Genomic DNA, 19232 nt, shown 5'->3' on the forward strand with positions numbered 1-19232 from the left:
CCAAACTCGCACCTTATTGGGGATGTAGGCTGTAGGCTACTATAGGCTACAGGCAAGAAGATGGACTCAGAATATGAACTTACGCGCAAAGTTTCATGCAGAGCGTTTCGTGATATACTGGCACAAAATCAACACTTGATCAATTAATACTAACACTTTCTCTTCTCTTCTCTTCTCTTCTCTTCTCTTCTCTTCTCTTCTCTTCTCTTCTCTCTATAGTATAGTATAGTATATAGTAGGCTATAGTAGCCTAGGCTATGCCTACGTGTATTGCATTAGTTTAAACTGGGAAGGGTCATAGCACTTGCATATTGTTGTCCTCCTATTGTTAGTTGAACTGTAAATCGCTGAACTGTAAATGACTAAATGTAGCCTAATAAATGTAAAATTGGCTTGACATTGGACATTCGCACATTTAGGGACCGTCTCCAAAGTTGCATACAACATTCTACACGTTTCTAACTTCAATAGCAAACTTTAATTTATTTGAATCAAAAATCTAAGGGTGCGCATTATGCCTGACACTACATGAACACTTTACAGCTGGTTTTATGACTGTAAGTCGTTCTATTCAAATGCTATTGAAGTTAGAAACGTGTACACCAACGTCGTATACACTTTAGAGACGGTCCCTAAATGTGCGAATGTCCAACGTCAAGCCAACTACTGGGAAACGCTCAGCATTAAACTTTGCGCGTTATTCTGAGTCCATCTGGAGCTGGACTTGCGTTTGGTTTTTAATATCACTGTATTAGTTATATTAGCTACCTTAAGAGTTTTGTATGTCCAGCAGGGGAATCCTTAAGTATTGAGGGAAACCCTAATAGCCTGCATGCAGCACATCGCCACAATATAAAGTTAAGGCAACTACAACCAAGAGAAATATATATCAACCTCAAAAATGTAACATTGGATCTGTATATCCGCATCGGGGAATAACATTATAATCTTGTTCACGGTAGAGAAAGATGCATGTAGGCTACACAGGAAAAGTAACCGTGAAGACACTGAATTTAACATGAAACAGCTGTCATAATAATCAAAAATACACTTACATTGCTGTAAATGAGTTTTATGAATGAATGCACCCCCTGCTGGTGAGGTCGACTAACAGCAGATGGAGAGTATGCTCGGCAATCTACTGCTTTTCCTGCAGTTCCTGGATGTCAATGTTGAATTTACTGTCGAATTTGAGAGAGGGAGCGGGGGCCGGTGAGAGGATTTTTCACGAGTGAAGATATTACTGCGCCAAGTCGAAGTGCTTACAAGCACTTGCTATGGTATTCCGCCATACAATATAGTTATCCATTTTACACGCTTAGAAAAGCGCAACGTTTTGTTTTGTGTCACCGTCCTCGAGTAACACTACGCGAGTAACTGTATTTAAATAGGGAAAACGTGGAGGTGTTTGGTAGCTTCTCTGCTTGGCCCATATTGAATGAACTGGGCTAAGCTAAGTGCTAACAAACTTTCGCCGCAAGACAGAGCGATTGAGTGCACGCACTGAGACGAGAGAGGTATGCATCAACTCATCTTAGTTAAGGGAATAACATAGTTTAATATGAAAAATCGGTGGAGTATCCCTTTAATGTAAGGCCTATTTTTTTTCAAGTAGTGCAATTCAACAGGCTTTTTATTTCAAAAACATTTGACATTATTTTTCTTCCATAAAAGACATTGATTAACAAAGTGAGATTAAATACATTAAGGCCCGGTTTCACAGACAGGGCTTAGACTAAGCCAGGATTAGACCATAGATCAATTAGGACATTTAAGTAATTTTTATAAACATGCTTAGAAAAAAACATTACCGATGTGCATCTTAAAACTAAAAAGGCACTGATATATTTTTAAGATCAGTCAGTGCAAGTTTATTTCAGTGGAGAAACAGCTCAGACTTACATTTTAGTCTAGGACTAGTCTTAAGCCCTGTCTGTGAAACCAGGGGTAAGTGTATCTGTGTAATTTAAAATATTTAATTATTGCCGATTTGTTTAATTTTCTGAGTTTGCGTTTCACTGTTTTCATCCATTTTGAGGAATAGTGAATCTGTTTTTGTGCCAGTGAGATGAATAAATGCTCACACGTATGTCAAAAAACTCTTGCGACAGCGAGGCGGACACGTCGGGTTCTGCAGTTGCTCTCCACCGACGGCGCTGATCAAAAGCACGATGGGTATCAACTTGCTGACGACACAGCTTAACGCTCATTGGTTTAAACAACCGTGATGTATTGTTCTTTTAAAAGATTTGATTTTAAAACTCTGATATCATGTTTTTATATGTATAAATGATGTGTGAGTGAATATTCCCAAACTCTCGGACAGTGCAATCCAATCTCTTTACACACACACTTAAAAACGTTGGGTTATTTTTTTAACCCAACCGTTGGTGTATTCATGTTGGGTCATTATGTTATGGGATACACTATTATAGGATACGATTGTTTTCATATTTCTAAAAATATATAAAAACATGTCTGTATTAAAGCATAAATTATTGATAAACACGTCTTTCGAATTAAATTAAATAACAAGTACTTTTGGAGTCTTGTTCATATTTATTTAACAGAATTTAAATTGCATCCAGTTTATAGCAATACCGTGCATGAGTGTGAATCCCGGGATATCCTAGGTGTCTGATCCACTTTTTCACTCCTCTTTCACTCACAGCCTCATAGTCTCGGCTGAATTTCAGGCATGGATCATCTCAAACGAGCCTATTATTCATCTGTTTTTCCAAGCATTAGCAACAAACGGTGCTGGTCAGTGTGTCACTCACTACTTCATAGCGCTACAGTCTCCGTCTCTGAATAGAACTAATTTATTATGACTAATGTATTAATCCAGTTTATTTACTTCAAATGTTACACCGGCGTTTTCATGGGTTCATCGGATCAACGCCCTCTCCAGTATAAATGACGTAACGACGCCTCGTTCGTTGCTGAAATCACGTGACCTGCCCAGTTTGATTCGCGCTCCGAATCACAGATTCGAAACAAAGAACGGTTACGTTTCGGATCTTCTCGAAGCAGTGTTTTTAAAGCGCCTGTGACTACATTAAAGCTGTTGTTATTTTAAAGCAAACCAGCTGCGGTTGTAGAATCTCGATTAGAGAATAGATTGAATCAAAACTGACTGATGGAGAGCTATCTGTGGAATAAACTTGATCGATAAAAATGGAGCAGCATGAAAACAACCAGACCACACAGGTACCAGATGTCAAGACGAAAACCTGCCAGTCGCCTAGCCTTAAACAGAAGAATAAAGTACTGTGTAAGTTGGTTATTTGTAAGTTACAAAGACTCAGCTATATTAAAAATGAATGTGTTAATTCTGTTAATGGTTGTTCGTGACTAATAAATACAAGTGTGTCAAATTATTTATACCTGTAAAGCCTAGAAAGGTGTTGTTACTTCAGATGTTCAGTTTGACCACAATAGTTGGGGATTTGTCAGAGGAACTATATGTTTTTTAAATTAGCTGACTGAAACCATGAAGGCAAGTGCAGCAGAAAAAGCTCTTTTTAGATGTTTGGATATTTGATAATTCATTCCTTTTTCGTGTGTGTAAAAATCATAAACACTCTGCAAACAAACACATTCTTCTTCATTGACTGCTTTCTTTTTTTTCTTTTTTTTTGCAAGCTGCAAAATTTAATTGTAATAGACATAGTGATGAATTTGATCCATAGCTTGCTTACTATAAACACAATGAACTTGTGATTAATGTGAAGTTAAAGTTACTTCACAGAATAATAAGAATAAAAAATCGCCTTAAGGTAGATAGGCTACTACTACATCCGTTCATCCCTGACAGTATATTATCATGTTTATTACACATTTAAAGCTACTCACCAAATAAAGAAAAGAAAAGAAAAAATATATTTTATTTTATAATCTTACCCCTATATTGACTTAAAATTGACACAACATAATAGTTCACTATAAATCTGCATAGCAACAAGAAACATAATTCAAAAATCACTGCAATCAAAAATTTTTGAACAATACGTCCACTCTATATATGCGGATAATGCAGTTTTTCTTCAAGGCACCATCTACAAATAAATCATATACATTTTGGATCCAGTTTATTGACAAACAGAGTTGGATTTTGGTAGTAGCCGATGAATGGGGCCTAACAGTGTCTAATAGAGGGAAAATGCTGTTAATCTAAAAGATAATAACCTTGTATAAGTCTTGCCAGATTTAATAGCAAGAACATTACAATGACAGATTTAACCATTTGTTTGTCAAAGACAAACTGTCACATTAAGCGTGCTGCGGTAGTTTTGTTACACAGTGTTCGGCTGTACACAGATTACATTACCTGGCCTCTGTGGCGCACTGTTGTTTAGATTTTTTATAGAAATAAAAACTATTTAGTTCAGTTGGACAACGGATGCACACAGTGCAGCAAGAGTCAGATTTTCCTTATCACGCAACGAGTAAGGAGAGATGACTGACAGGACGATGGCGGTGGATTTGGTGCGTAACAGATCCTTAGCGTCATTGACAAGTATCTTATCTTGTAAAATGTGCAGTCACTGTACACTGTAAATCGAATTAGTTAGTCTTAAAAAAGCATGCAAACCAATTACCTTAAAAAAATGTAGGCTAATTGTTACCATTGTTGTGTTTTGCATGCTGAATGTTTGTGACTTTATATTTGTGAAAATATTGTCACACAAATAAAGGTATTACATCAACCCAATTAAAACTTTCTACAATTTTAAAAGATCATAATTCAACATGAAAAATAGACTAGTTAAGGATTTAGTTAGAAGATAGGAAACCTTTTAAAAGCAACCTATTTAGTAGTTCCCTTCCTTTGAAACCAAACAACAGATTTCTTGTTGCATCGCTGCACCTATAGATAATTACAATGATATAAATGAAGTTCCAAGTGACCAACCAACGGCAACACTGATCACCACAATGGTGAGTTCAAACAGTGCAGAATTGGAGGGAATGAGAATGAAGAATTGCCCCACCTTAAAACTAAATTGTTTGTTGTTGTTGACAAAATGGTTCTCAAACCAATCAATTAATCTTAACTTGGTAGCTTGGAGTAAACAAGGAATAGTATGCCAACAGTACAGATTGCTAAATGTTTACAATTAAGTTAAGACATTAAGTAAATTTTACTCAAAAGTGTTAGTTTGAACAACTGTTGGATTTTACAGTGTACAAAGCCTCTATACACAGAGTACACATGATCGCAAATAGGGAAGTAAGCGCACATTCTAAAGCGATTTCAATACCCTGCATATAGATAGCGGCTTCCTGATGTCCATGAATTATAGGCCTATCCATAGAGCACCCATGATAGCAAATTCAAATTCGAAAGTGAAAAGCGAGCACGCATTCAAAATCCCCCTGTCCCTCCGGTGTTATCGGTAAAACTGTTGTTGTTGCAAGTTTATACGGTGGGAAAATGTCCTCACTGTGACATAACTATGTCACATTCTGCCAGTGGTCTGTGTTGCAGATCTGTTACTTTGGCTATTGGCTATTTCAAATTTATTGTCCTTGAATTGAGTTTTGACATTGATTTTTTTACAATGTTTATTTTAGATCAGAATGAACTGAAGGAAGATTATATCTCTTGCCAACAATGTGGGATGCATTTCACAAAACAAGGAAGCCTTAAGCAGCACATGAGAATTCACACTGGAGAGAAGCCATTCACCTGCCCTCAGTGTGGAAAGAGTTTCAGATTGAAACAAAGCCTTGAGGTTCACATCAGAATTCACACGGGAGAGAAGCCTTTCAACTGCTTTGAGTGTGGAAAGAGTTTCACAGCCAATCAAAGCCTTAAAGTTCACATTAGAATTCACACTGGAGAGAAGCCTTTCACCTGCCCTCAGTGTGAGATGAGCTTCTCACAACAAGAATACCTTAAACGTCACATTAGAACACACACAGGAGAGAAGCCGTTCACCTGCTCTCAATGTGGAAATAGTTTCAGAGTGAAACGAAGCCTTGAAAGTCACATGAGAACTCACACTGGAGAGAAGCCTTTTACCTGCCCTCAATGTGGAAGGAGTTTTACAGTAAAACAAAAGCTTGAAAATCACTTGAGAATTCACACTGGAGTGAGGCCATTCTCCTGCTCCCAGTGTGGAAAGAGATTCACAGTGAAACAAAGCCTTGACAGTCACATGACCATTCACACTGGAGAAAAGCCGTTCATCTGCCCTCAATGTGGAAAGAGTTTCGCTGTAAAACGAAACCTTGAGTATCACATGAGAATTCACACTGGAGAGAAGCCTTTCGTCTGCCCTCAATGTGGGAACAGTTTCGCAATGAAAAACAACCTTGGGAGACACATGAAAATTCACATTGGAGCAAAGCCTTTCACCTGCTCCGAGTGTGGAAAGAGTTTCGCAGTGAAATATGCCCTAGATATTCACATGAGAATTCACACTGGAGAGAAGCCTTTCAGCTGCTCAGAATGTGGAATGAGTTTCACAGTAAAACAAGGCCTTGAGAGACACTTGAGTATTCACACTAGTGAAAAGAAGCTTTTTCAACAGAGTGAGGGAATCTCTTCCTCCGCCTGTGTGCAGCATCCATCAAAATGAAGTGACTGAAGTCGTAGTGTACCAGAAACCCCACCATCTATCAGAGGAGAGTGATGTAGTCAATATTCTATGTAATTAGGAGGCCATAACTGGTAAGAGACCAATGGGACAATTTTGTTGGGATGCCACGTTTACACCCCTACTCAAGCAAGTGTTTCTATTGTTCATTATAATGGGAGACGCTGAAACTCAGCAAGAATACATTGTAAATTGTAAACATTTGATACAAGGAAAACTAGACCTAAATAAAATGCATTAACCAATAGTTTTTACAATTAGTTAACCATAGTCATAATTTCAGTTAATCATTTATAAATGGAGTCAGTTGAGTAGCAGTGCCGGCTGGCAGTCGCTCTGCAGTTTCTTCCGATCTGGGGTGTGTTTCCCGTACAACGACAAAACTCACTGCTTAACTATATTGTTGAAGAAATCAACTAGATAGTCAAAACTGTTTTTCTGAAACCATATTGTCCAAAGTTGTCGTTCAACCATGTTGGTTAATGATGTCATGAACTAGGTGAGGTGATAACTACTTTTAATGAATCGTTTGAGATCGAATCAATACTAGACTTTTGGCCATAAATTAGGGACATGGCACCTGAGGCCTAATTTTGCTTTATTTTCAGATTCAGTCACAGGCTCGTTCTTACGTAGTAGAGCACGTTCACACATGCGCACTCTTCAAAAACGACAAAGTAAAAGAGGTAAATTACATTTGTATGTATTCTAAATAAAAGACACAGGTTGTACTGAATGTCAGCTTGCTTATTTGGCCCCAGATAAGGATTTATTGAGTCCACATGTCATGCAAACAAGAAACTATGCTTCTAACTACAGGGTCGAGAGCTGTCGTTTCAGCCACAACTTTGCGATGCTGTTTGTGAATGTTCATTAGAACGATGGTTTCGGGAAACACGACTCGTTGAACTGCTGATAACGACGGAACTTGCGACCATAGTTGGCTAACGATGCTTTTGGGAAACGCACCCCTGGCCGAAGGCATGCTAATGGCATCTGGCTCTGAGGAGCTAGATGTAACAAAAGTTGAAGCGGACACTTTCAGTGAGCCCAAATTTTAAAATGACCCAGACAAATCTTTACTTAAAGTGTAACTGCCGATTTTCAACCCACTTTTGTATTGTTACAATGTCGGTAGTACTGTATGTGTAAATGAGCAACTCATTCTCTGTGTTACATGGACCAATACATTCACATTTATTTGTTTAATGTTTATTGGCGGACTTTTGACAGCTTTGAGGCTTTTGTGAAAAAGACGTTATACTTCTGGATTTTTGTATTCCCGCCCAAGGACCATGTGTACCTGATGTGGGCCGGATCTGGGCCGACACTGTGTTGCTGTCTGGGACAGCGGGATTGACAGAAAGTTATTAACTGAACTGTTATTGTGAACTGAAAACAATGTGAAAATTTTTATTTTACTATGCCTACTCTTTAAACAGCATTATGGTAAAAAATTAAACACTATAGCAACAGCTTTCTTACCTGTACGCGACGGTGTACTTCGGGGGTTGGGGTGAAATGACAGTTTTTCCCCTTCATTTGTCCTAAAACACAGTGTTCGTAGTCATAGAGTTTGATTATAATTGACTACAAATGTTGACTACAAACATAGAGGTTTTTCAGATTTTCAGTCATGGCGTTCTCTCCATATTTATGATTATTTGTAGCCTTTAGCCACTGCCTACAATGCGCTGGATCCTTCACTGGAAACTGAAAATAATTAATATAACCTAATATATTTGATGAATAAAAGGTTAAAAAGAACTGCATTTATTCAAAATAAAAAAATATTTTCTAATAATATAAATCTTATTTACTATCACTTTTTATCAATTTAACACATCCTTGCTGAACAAAAGTATTGATTTTTTTTCAAAAAAAATAAAAATAAAAAAAGACTGACCCCAAATTACTGACCAGTAGTGTATATTGTTGTTACAAAAGATTTATATTTTTAAAACATTTGCTTATTTTTTTCCCCTTTTTTTATATTTTTTATCAAATAAATGCAGGCTTGATGAGCAGAAGAAACTTTTCAAAAACATTAAAAATAGTAATGTGTCCAAACTTTTGGCCTGTACTGTATAATGAATATTTTAAATGTGCTATATGAATATAAATTTGCTATGTGAATACAAAAGTATTGATTTTTTTTCAAAAAAAGAAAGAAAAAAAAAGACTGACCCCAAATTACTGACCAGTAGTGTATATTGTTGTTACAAAAGATTTATATTTTTAAAACATTTGCTTATTTTTTCCCCCTTTTTTTATATTTTTTATCAAAGTAGCCTATCCTAAAAAAGTATCACAGGTTATGAAAAAATATTAAGCAGCAGAACTGTTTCCAACTTTGAGAATGAATCAGAATATTAGAATGATTTCTAAAGGATCATGTGATAGACTGGATGTCATGTGACACTGAAGACTGGAGTAATGATCCTGAAAATTCAGCTTTGCATCACAGAAATAAATGATAATTTAAAGTATAATAAATTGAAAACCAATTATTTTAAATAGTAATAACATATCACAATATTAAATTTTTTCTGTATTTTTTATCAAATAAATGCAGGCTTGATGAGCAGAAGAAACTTTTCAAAAACATTAAAAATAGTAATGTGTCCAAACTCTTGGCCTGTACTGTATAATGAATATTTTAAATGTGCTATATGAATATAAATTTGCTATGTGAATACAAAAGTATTGATTTTTTTTCAAAAAAAGAAAGAAAAAAAAAAGACTGACCCCAAATTACTGACCAGTAGTGTATATTGTTGTTACAAAAGATTTATATTTTTAAAACATTTGCTTATTTTTTCCCCCTTTTTTTATATTTTTATAAAAGCTGAATTTAAGGATCATTACTCCAGTCTTCAGTGTCACATGACATCCAGTCTATCACATGATCCTGAATATGTGAATTTGTATGTGGCACACGCTCTTTTCAGTCTACCTTTCGTCTGCTTCTTATTTCTTTTCTTTGTATTGGTAACACTATTAGACAACTGCCATTGTGGTCTGCTCTTTAAATAAACAAACAATATCTCACGAATAATCACATCGCTATTACAGTGTACAGCAGGTTGAAAAATGGGGGAGAAAATGGAGTTTTAAATTTTCCATTTTCCAAAGTGATGTTTTTTAAAAGGAAGAAAATCAAGGAATGTATTAATCTAAAACTATCAAATAAAATAAACTGTTTTTTTCCCTGATTATTGTCAGGTTTTAGAAACTATATAGAACATATAATTTGCAGACAACATTTATTTTTTTTCAACAATGACAGATGAGGAGGAGAATATGATGTAATTGGAATAACGGGGGAAAAACCCAGAAGATGGCAGTAGTGTAACGCCTCTGGATGCAAGCTGCCGTTAATTCCCAAAGAAGAAGAGGAAGAATAACTGACTGAGCGATCTGGAAAATAAACTGGATCGAACATTTCCTGGAGATATCGATGGAGCTTCATGAAAACAACCAGACCACAGCAGATGTGGAGACGAAAACATGCCAGTCATCACCGAGGCAAGAATGGACGAATGAAGGACCGTGTAAGGTTTTTTTTCTTTTCTTTTTTTTTTTAAAACACAAATGCTGGGTTCAGCCTGTTGGGTAATTTTATTGGATTATTCTTGATATTTTTTACCCGTGTTCTGAATAGTTATTCTGTAACTCAGCTGCTGGATCATTTTTACTGTCAATACGAATGATGAACCTCCTCACATACCAACCCAGCGCTGGTCAATGTCATGTGTAGAGGCTGCCGTGCGCTCCACTGACTATAATAGGAGCGCTGTTGATCTAGTGCGCTTGCGTCGACTCGCAGCTGTGTTCGCGCTATGCGTTTGTTCTGTGCGACGGGTTGAACCGGTTGAAACTAATATCTGACAGACAAGATGGCACAAGGTAAAGCTTTTTTTTCTTCCAAATAACCCATCTAGTGTTCTGTCCAATTTTATCCAGCACTGAGTTGCCAAATAACCCAGACACGGTTGTTTTTAACTCAGCATGTTTTAGAGTATATGGATTTCTCAGACCAACGACTTTTTATTTTACATTAGTTGACTAATTTAAACGAAATAATCCATTAGCTGTAGAAAAAAAGTGATTTTTATATGAATAAAATGTTTTGATAATTGAGATGATTCATACATTTTATTATAGTAAAATAACTATAGAATGAAATGTGTAAGTGCTGCGTAACATGAGAATGAACCTAATTGGTTCCCGCTGAAGCTGAAAGGTGCTGCGTAACACTCGAGAGTGAACCTCATTGGTTCTTGTTGAGGCTCAAACATGCTGCGTATAACAAGAATGAACCTAATTGGTTCTTGCAAAAGCTCAAATGTGCTGCGTAACACATGAGAATGAACCTCACTGGTTATTGTGGAAGCTCAAACGTGCTGCGTAACACAAAAATGAACCTAATAGGTTATTGAGGAAGCTCAAATGTGCTGCATTACACGAAAATGAACCTCATTGGTGCTTGTGGAAGATCAAACGTGCTGCGTAACATGAGAATGAACCTCATTGGTTCTTGCAGAAGCTCAAATGTGCTGCGTAACATGAGAATGAACCTCATTGGTTCTTGTGGAAGATCAAACGTGCTGCGTAACATGAGAATGAACCTCATTGGTTCTTGCAGAAGCTCAAATGTGCTGCGTAACATGAGAATGAACCTCATTGGTTCTTGTGGAAGATCAAACGTGCTGCGTAACATGAGAATGAACCTCATTGGTTCTTGCAGAAGATCAAACGTGCTGCGTAACATGAGAATGAACCTCATTGGTTCTTGTGGAAGATCAAACGTGCTGCGTAACATGAGAATGAACCTCATTGGTTCTTGCAGAAGCTCAAATGTGCTGCGTAACATGAGAATGAACCTCATTGGTTCTTGCAGAAGCTCAAATGTGCTGCGTAACATGGGAATGAACCTCATTGGTTCTTGAAGAAGCTCAAATGTGCTGTGTAACACAAGAATGAACATCATTGGTTCCTGCTGAAGCTCTGGTCAGAGGTTTGAGTTTTGAACACCAATCACTCAAATCCCAAGTTTTTTCATATCGCAATTTATATCACAGGAAAAGCTCAATTTTCTAAATCAGTTTTTTTCCAATATCTTGCAGCCCTAGACAAATGAGATGGATGTTAGTACCAGGTGTAACTTGAGCCTAACAGTGTCTAATAGAGGAAAAGGCTATTGCAAAATGCATCTAAAAGATAATACCCTTGTATACGCCATATCAGAAATTAATAATAAGAACTTGAGGATGAAATATTTAACCTTTAGTATGTCAAAGATAAAACAATGACATCTGTTGCAAATAAAATGGGTGCAAATCTAAAACATTGGCTATCTCGCATTTATTGTCCTTAAATTGAATTTTTGAATTTTTGTTTATGCTTATTTTTAGGTCTGAAGGAACTGAAAGAAGATTATATTACTTGCCATCAATGTGGGATATGTTTCACCAAGCAAGCAAGCCTTGAAAAGCACATGATAATTCATACTGGAGTGAAGCCTTTCACATGCTCTCAGTGTGGAAAGAGTTTCACAGTAAAACAAAGCCTTGAGTGTCACATGAGAATTCACACTGGAGAAAAGCCTTTTACCTGTCCTCAGTGTGGAAAGAGTTTCACAGCGAAAACTACCCTTAATTTTCATATGAGAAGTCACACTGGAGAGAAACCTTTTACCTGCTCTCAGTGTGGAAAGAGTTTCGCAGAGAGAAAAAAACTTTATATTCACATGAGGATTCACAATGGAGAGAAGCCCTTCACCTGCTCTCAGTGTGAAAAGAGTTTCAACATGAAACAAAACCTTGATATTCACATGAGAAACCACACTGGAGAGAAGCCTTTCATTTGCTCTGAGTGTGGAAGAAGTTTCACAGTAAAACAAAACCTTGATAGCCACATTAAAATTCACACTGGAGAGAAGCCTTTCACATGCCCTCAGTGTGGAAAGAGTTTCACAGAGAAACAAAACCTTAAATGTCACATGAGAATTCACACCGGAGAGAAGCCCTTCAACTGCTCTCAGTGTGGAAAGAGTTACACAATGAAGCAAAGCCTTGAGATTCACATGAGAAGTCACACCGGAGAAAAGCCCTTCACCTGCTCTCAGTGCGGAAAGAGATTCACAGTGAAACAAAACCTTGACAGTCACATGAGGATTCACACTGGAGAGAAGCCCTTCAACTGCTCTCAGTGTGGAAAGAGTTTCACAGAGAAGAAAAAACTTCATATTCACATGAGGATTCACACTGGAGAGAAGCCGTTCACATGCTCTCAGTGTGGAAAGAGTTTCACACAACAAAACCACCTTAAATGTCACATGATACTTCACACTGAAGAGAAGCCTTTTACCTGCTATGAGTGTGGAAAGAGTTTCAACATGAAACAAAAGCTTGAGAGACACATGTGGATTCACACTGGAGTGAAGCCTTTTACCTGCTCTGAGTGTGAAAAGGGTTTCACAGTGAAACAAAACCTTGAGAGACACATGAGGATTCACACTGGAAAGAAGCCTTTTACCTGCTCTGAGTGTGGAAAGAGTTTTACAAAAGAAGCCAACCTTGAATGTCACATCAGAATTCACACTGGAGAGAATGGAAATGCTACAAGTGTGGAAAGAGTTTCAACATGAAAAAAAAAGCTTGATATTCACAGGAGAATTCACACAAGAGACAAGCCTTTCAAAGAGTCTCTGTGTGCAGCATCAGAGGAGGCAGTCATAGCATACCAGAAAACCCACCAGCTATTGTAAAAGTCTGATGTAGTCAATCTGTGTATGTGATTAGGAGGCCATGTCTGATAAAAGATCAATGGGAAAAATTGGTCAGGTGAACAATATACTTCACTGGACTTCACTCCAGTGTGAACTCCTTCATGAGGGAGCCTCTGCAACATCATCAACACTCCTATTATAATAACAGATAGGGATGCACCAATACCACTTTTTTCCAAAACGAGTCCGATGCGATACCTGTATTATCATTGCATTTGTAATTTTTAAAACACTGCTTTTCAGGTTTTTCAGGTAAGATTCAACAGCAGTTTTCAGGTACAGAAATGGAATAATCAAATGTAAAATAATGTCTTTACTGTATAAATTAAATAAAGTTTAATCTTTATTAAAGTTACAAAAGTTATTCAAAAGCGGTGAGTGATTTTCTCTTTGTTCTTTGCTGTTAGATTAACATTAAGGACACAGAGAGCAGCAAGTACTAAATTAGGCTGCTGTCACTTTAAGAGCTGCACGTATCCAATATACTGTTACACACGCTTTTTCTTTCCCAACTGTTTACAAACACTGTCCTGGGCTGCATGGTATCGTTTTTTGGTATCGGAGCATTTTAATAAGTACGAGTGCAGTATCGGACCCGACACCAATACTGGTCTCGGCGCATCCCTAATAACAAATATAGCCGCTATAGTCAGGGTCCAAGCACTAATGGCCCATGTGGATGATTAACAATCTTATTGAAATGTATCTTATTATGTGGTTTATATAGCATAGTCCATATTGAATCTTCACTGAAAGTTAGAGTTTGTTCTTAATATGTGTGGACTTGTATTTAACATTTAAATTTAGATGAATCTTTTGTCATATGATGTCACAGGACTTTGCTGTTTTGAGTGTGTATTACACAAGGGAAACATCAAGTTGGTCCTATTCAACAAAAGAGGGTGAGCTTGGACCATGGTCCTCGCAATAGCCATCAAATGACTGTATGTAATAAGATCTGATGTTCCTCTCCCATTTCCTCACAAAAAATAAATAAAATCTAAAATAGATGCCTCTTCAGTGGGTGCGCCTTGATGAAATAAACTATATCTATATCTTTATTACCAGTGCTTCTGGATGTAAAAAGCAGCGAGTGGCTTTCACATGTGGGATTTGCGCTCTGACTCTGCTAAAGAAGCCCTTCGCAGTCCGTACCCGTCAGCACATATACTGAGACAGTCCTTCCTGCCATCACTGTTCCAGATACTCTGTTGTCACACGATATATTTCTTCTCCAGTTATTTTGTCAGGCATTGATTTACAAAATACAAGTTTCTCTAATACTATCGCCATCTACGAATCGAACATTTGCCAAGAGCTGAGCGTGCCCACTAATATCATTTGGTTTTTTCAAAACCAAACTTTCTATATCTGAAGATGTGTCATCTATTCATCTGATAATTGTATTGTTTGACAGGGGAACCTTTGATATTTGGTTTCGCTGCTTTCTTTGTCCTAGCATGGTGTTAACAATGGCTTTGCATGCTGGTAAGATTACAGTCCCAGCAATTGTGTGGCGTTTTTTTTTTTTTTTTTTTACTTGGCTACTATGTCAGCCACAAGATAGCAAGCCTTCAGTGCTTATTCGGACACTTTTGCACTCTTCATCATTACTTCCTCTTGTTTTTGAGTTGCCTTTTTAATCAAATAAAATATTCTGCATCCTTGCTTACTAGTAATGGGTGATTTTTTTGTGTGTAAGATGCTATTTTAGTTTGCTAGGAACCATTGCTTCAATTGACAGTTTGTCCCAACTTACCAGACATGGAGGAAGAGGACACTATGGATCTCTGATAAAGGTGAACATAAGACAAGTAACTGTCTCTTCTTCTTCTTCCTGCTGTCAGCTACCCGCTCAGCACTGCTACATGAGAATGAAGTTCCAGCATCTGGAGCTTTTCTTTTAAGAAATCTGTCCATATTCTGTTCACAAAAACACATTCATTTTCACAAAATGTAGAAATATATCCATTTTTGTAATGGTAGGCCATTCAGATTTTATGTTTTAACTTGGTGTGCGTCCTCAGAATGTCCTGCAATCTTTGTGTCTCAAGTTTCATTAAGCTTGGACATTGCATATGGCAGCTATATGTCAACTCGTAAAAATAGGCGTTGCCTGACCAATTAATTGACATAACTTTCCCTGTGTTTATATTTTAGACCTGGCGCAAGGGTTTTCACAGGTGTACATCCTGTGTGTCACTCAACCGTGCATGTCTTATCATATCCATAAACTATATAAGTGGAAAGTACCTGTGTGCACAATCATTGGTAAAGAGCACAACTGCAGTTGAGATTGTTAGATGTTTAGCTGGCACAGGCTTTGTTGAAACAATAAAGTCTGCTTTTTGGCATCTGGAACTCCTTGATTTGAGAGATCTTTTGGAAAAAGAAAATACTTACTAAAGCAATACCAGTTGCTTTTTCACCGATGCCAATGTGAGTCTGCTCCTGTCACTGCTTAAATAAAATTAAGTTTTTTTTTTTCTTAAATGTCAATTTTTAGAAATATTTCATGCTTATTTTAGTGTCATGTTTTACAAAGATAGACTTAAAATAAAATGACAGTGTTCTAATGCCATGTATGTGTAAGGATAGCATAGACTCACAAAGGTGCGTGAATCATAAATAGTTTATTAGCAAAATGAGGACAGCATTTTCATTTTTGGGATGGACTAAAAGCAAGATTATGCATTTGCTAATGAGATTATTCAGATCTCTGAATAAAATCCTTTTCTTATCCATATTGTACAGATTAAGTGCTGAAAACACCTTACGCTGGAGACTCCTGCTTGTCAACACAATGTAAATGCAACAAGAATACAGCCCAAACATGTAGGCTATAATGACATTACAAACCAATAGCAAATGTTTTGAAAGTGTATAATCTATTAAATATAATCTAAAAATCATTAAATGGCATTAATATGAAGTATGTATCATTTGTATTCTTTTATTAATTGGTATTGTTTTTGTTTATTTCCTGGGAGAGCTTGGCTAATGGGTCCAATTAAATATCACTCTCCATTTTGCCCTTCTGCTTATGTTTGCAGGTTAGAACCTAAATTATAAAACTGAACCGAGATCAGGTAAAATCATATCAATACACACTGGTTCATGGGTTCAGTCAGAGATCTTATAATATGGATCTTAAATGGCTCTGGTTCTGCAGATTAACGCCTCCTAGCGGCGAACACATAGTATATGACGTAACGATCACGTGATTTGGCCAGTTTGACCTATATGGGGAGGCTGCAGACCTGGAGCCGGTAGATATACGCCCCAAGCAGTTTTACGCCCCTGCTGTTCCTGATGCGTCCAGTAGGGGGATATGCTGCGAAATAACACCATTAAATCGATGCTCAAAACTTACACAATAATAACCGTCCAGTTCATAGATTTTGCCCGAATTTGTGGTTTTTGTTAATTTAAATATTAAACGTTTTAGTATAAATCTGCACTGCACTATGGATTAAAATATCTCTAGATATTAGGTTGGGCTTCACTCAGCCTATACAGAAGACTATTTGTTTTCATGAATTAAAAAATAACACACATAGTTGGATCAGATGACAAGTAATGATATATGACCTACTATAGAATAGTTAATTGAATATTGAATACATTAATATTGAATAAATAGTAATAATAATAATACTAATTAATAATAATAGAATATTCACTGTATGTTTTTATACAGGAGACTGAGTGAAATATGTTGTTGTGAATTTATATAAAGTTACAATTAGATATTAAACATATTTAGCCCATTAGACATACAGCACCGTGTAATCATATGGATCCTGGATTAAATATCTGCTGTACTATTCACTTAGTCATCATACAGCTACAAAACAGTGTCCTTCATAGCATTTTATGAAGACAAACACAATTTATCCCTTTTCTAAAATTCCAAGGGCCATTTATAAGAAAGAGACAATATTTTTGTTCACAAAAACATTATTTATCAACACCATTTATGAATTATGATGACTCCCCTATGGCTTGCCACTCTGCTTTAACTGTTTTTCTATCCTCCTGTCAAAGTGCTTCTGCTCACTGATAAAAATTTTTAATAAAATTAAACAAACAAATGTAAAAAGGACATCCATGGTGAATTTTATTTTGTCAAATTCAAAAGCAGCAGGACTCACTGTTAAATTTTGTATAAAATTCCTGAATCCTTAATTTTTTATCACAGTTGCTTTTGCACATTTCATCATTATTCATTATATCAATTCATTTTTTCCTTCATTAGTGAAATTCTAAATACACCTCCGCAATTCATCAATTCAGGACACATTTACAAAATAAAGTGTAATAGAAATGTATTGAAAACATGCTTAACAGTTTATGACAACTAGTCAGCCATTTTGCATTTAATGACTTATGCAAGGAACTAATGCCTAGATGTTTTGAGGAGTATGACAATTCAACAGAGAAATAGTATAATAGGCCTATATTTTGATCAACAAGACATAAAGAGTTGATAATGTAGGAAACAGCAGACAGTTGTACATTATCAATTGCATGAATGTACCAAAGCATTTGCAATTTGTATAAAATGAGAAATTGCTTTTATGATGTGCACAAGTGAAAGATGATGTGATTTCAGGTGTGATCTGAGAAATGCACCAAAGCAACTGAGATAAACTATAATACTTATTGGAGACCCTGCAGAATCACTGACCCCATGAGTCACAGACCACATAAAAGAAAGTGTTACGAGAACACAAACTGCCTTTTTAATTTGCATTTCATGTGTGTATTTCATTAAAAAAAGCTAAACTTTAAAAAAATATAAAAAGGACATCCATGGTGAATTTGATCTAGTCACAGTGTGTGTGTGTGTGTGTGTGTTGCCCAGAATTTATGTCAGATGAGTGTGGATTGCATCAATTTGCTCCTGATCTTCAAAGTACAATGGCACAGGTACTTGTTGGTGGAACACTTTTGGAAAAAGTGTCAAGACACTTTGATTTCTTTTGGCCACTGATGATGGACTGTGCAGAGAAAATTTAAAAAATGACATTAAAAACATGTCCTTGTATGTCTCTGTAAGTCATTTATTTACTAGAGAAGCTATTGGTTTGGAATGCAGTTAAAAAAGAGATGGGTGTTTATAGTTTATAAAAGTTTCGAGAGAGAGAGAGAGAGAGAGAGAGAGAGAGAGAGAGAGAGAGATTTCCATAGCTAAAGCAAACACACTGGGATGCATCATGCAAGTTACTTGGCAAAGAAAAATCCCACTTTAAGTGCACACAGCCTACATTTTAATCCAGATCAGTACGCTATTTTAAGAAAAATGTATATTTAGATATAAATGAGATAGTTAGATCTCATTTTATAAGAAACAACTCAAACCAGAAAGGAGTAAAGGAGTCTTACCAGAAGAGGCAAGATAAAGACGGGCAACAAAAGAACATTCAAAAGAAAATTAATTTTGAAAGTGAGTAGAGAAGACTAGGGGCAGCTAAACTTACACGTGGTAAGCTATAACTTATAAATTTAAGCCAGACAGAACATCAACCTGACCGTCCAGAACTTTTTGTCTCTCGAAATAAATGATAGACCTATCCATTGATATAAATAAATGAATTGATATCTACCTAGCTCTATCAAGCTATTCGTTTATAAATAATAAATGTTGCATCATTGCTAAACAACAATAACTTTAGCGGATTATTTATTATACCTCAATCAATTCGTGTCAATGTACAGCCTCCCCCTACTGGACGCATCAGGAACAGCAGGGGCGTAAAACTGCCAGGGGCGTAAAACTGCTTGGGGCGTATATCTACCGGCTCCAGGTCTGCAGCCTCCCCTTACTCACT

At 36.6% G+C, this 19232-nt stretch overlaps 2 protein-coding genes and 2 long non-coding RNA genes across 4 annotated transcripts in view; 2 read left to right on the forward strand and 2 right to left on the reverse strand.

Annotated features, from left to right (window-relative positions):
* The window catches only part of LOC309494974, a 75985-nt gene that overhangs the window by 7085 nt on the left and 49668 nt on the right, over nt 1–19232 (reverse strand). The window lies entirely within an intron of this gene.
* LOC309494964 (uncharacterized protein) lies at nt 1955–8474 on the forward strand. The gene is made up of 2 exons (XM_082164465.1): nt 1955–3274; nt 5578–8474. Exons 1-2 carry the CDS (start codon nt 3178–3180, stop codon nt 6585–6587), a joined length of 1107 nt encoding a protein of 368 aa, XP_082020591.1. The 5' UTR covers nt 1955–3177; the 3' UTR covers nt 6588–8474.
* On the forward strand, nt 9539–14378 carry LOC309494959 (uncharacterized protein). Its single transcript, XM_082164455.1, has 2 exons — nt 9539–10159; nt 12023–14378. Exons 1-2 carry the CDS (start codon nt 10066–10068, stop codon nt 13255–13257), a joined length of 1329 nt encoding a protein of 442 aa, XP_082020581.1. The 5' UTR covers nt 9539–10065; the 3' UTR covers nt 13258–14378.
* Nucleotides 17711–19221, reverse strand: LOC309494973. Its single transcript, XR_014204496.1, has 2 exons — nt 19094–19221; nt 17711–18401 (listed from the first exon to the last, which is right to left on the reverse strand). It is a non-coding gene; the product is annotated as an uncharacterized lncRNA (long non-coding RNA).

This window comes from Leuciscus leuciscus, assembly GCF_965113295.1.
Source record: "Leuciscus leuciscus genome assembly, chromosome: 3".
In the NCBI taxonomy this organism is placed as follows: domain Eukaryota; kingdom Metazoa; phylum Chordata; class Actinopteri; order Cypriniformes; family Leuciscidae; genus Leuciscus; species Leuciscus leuciscus.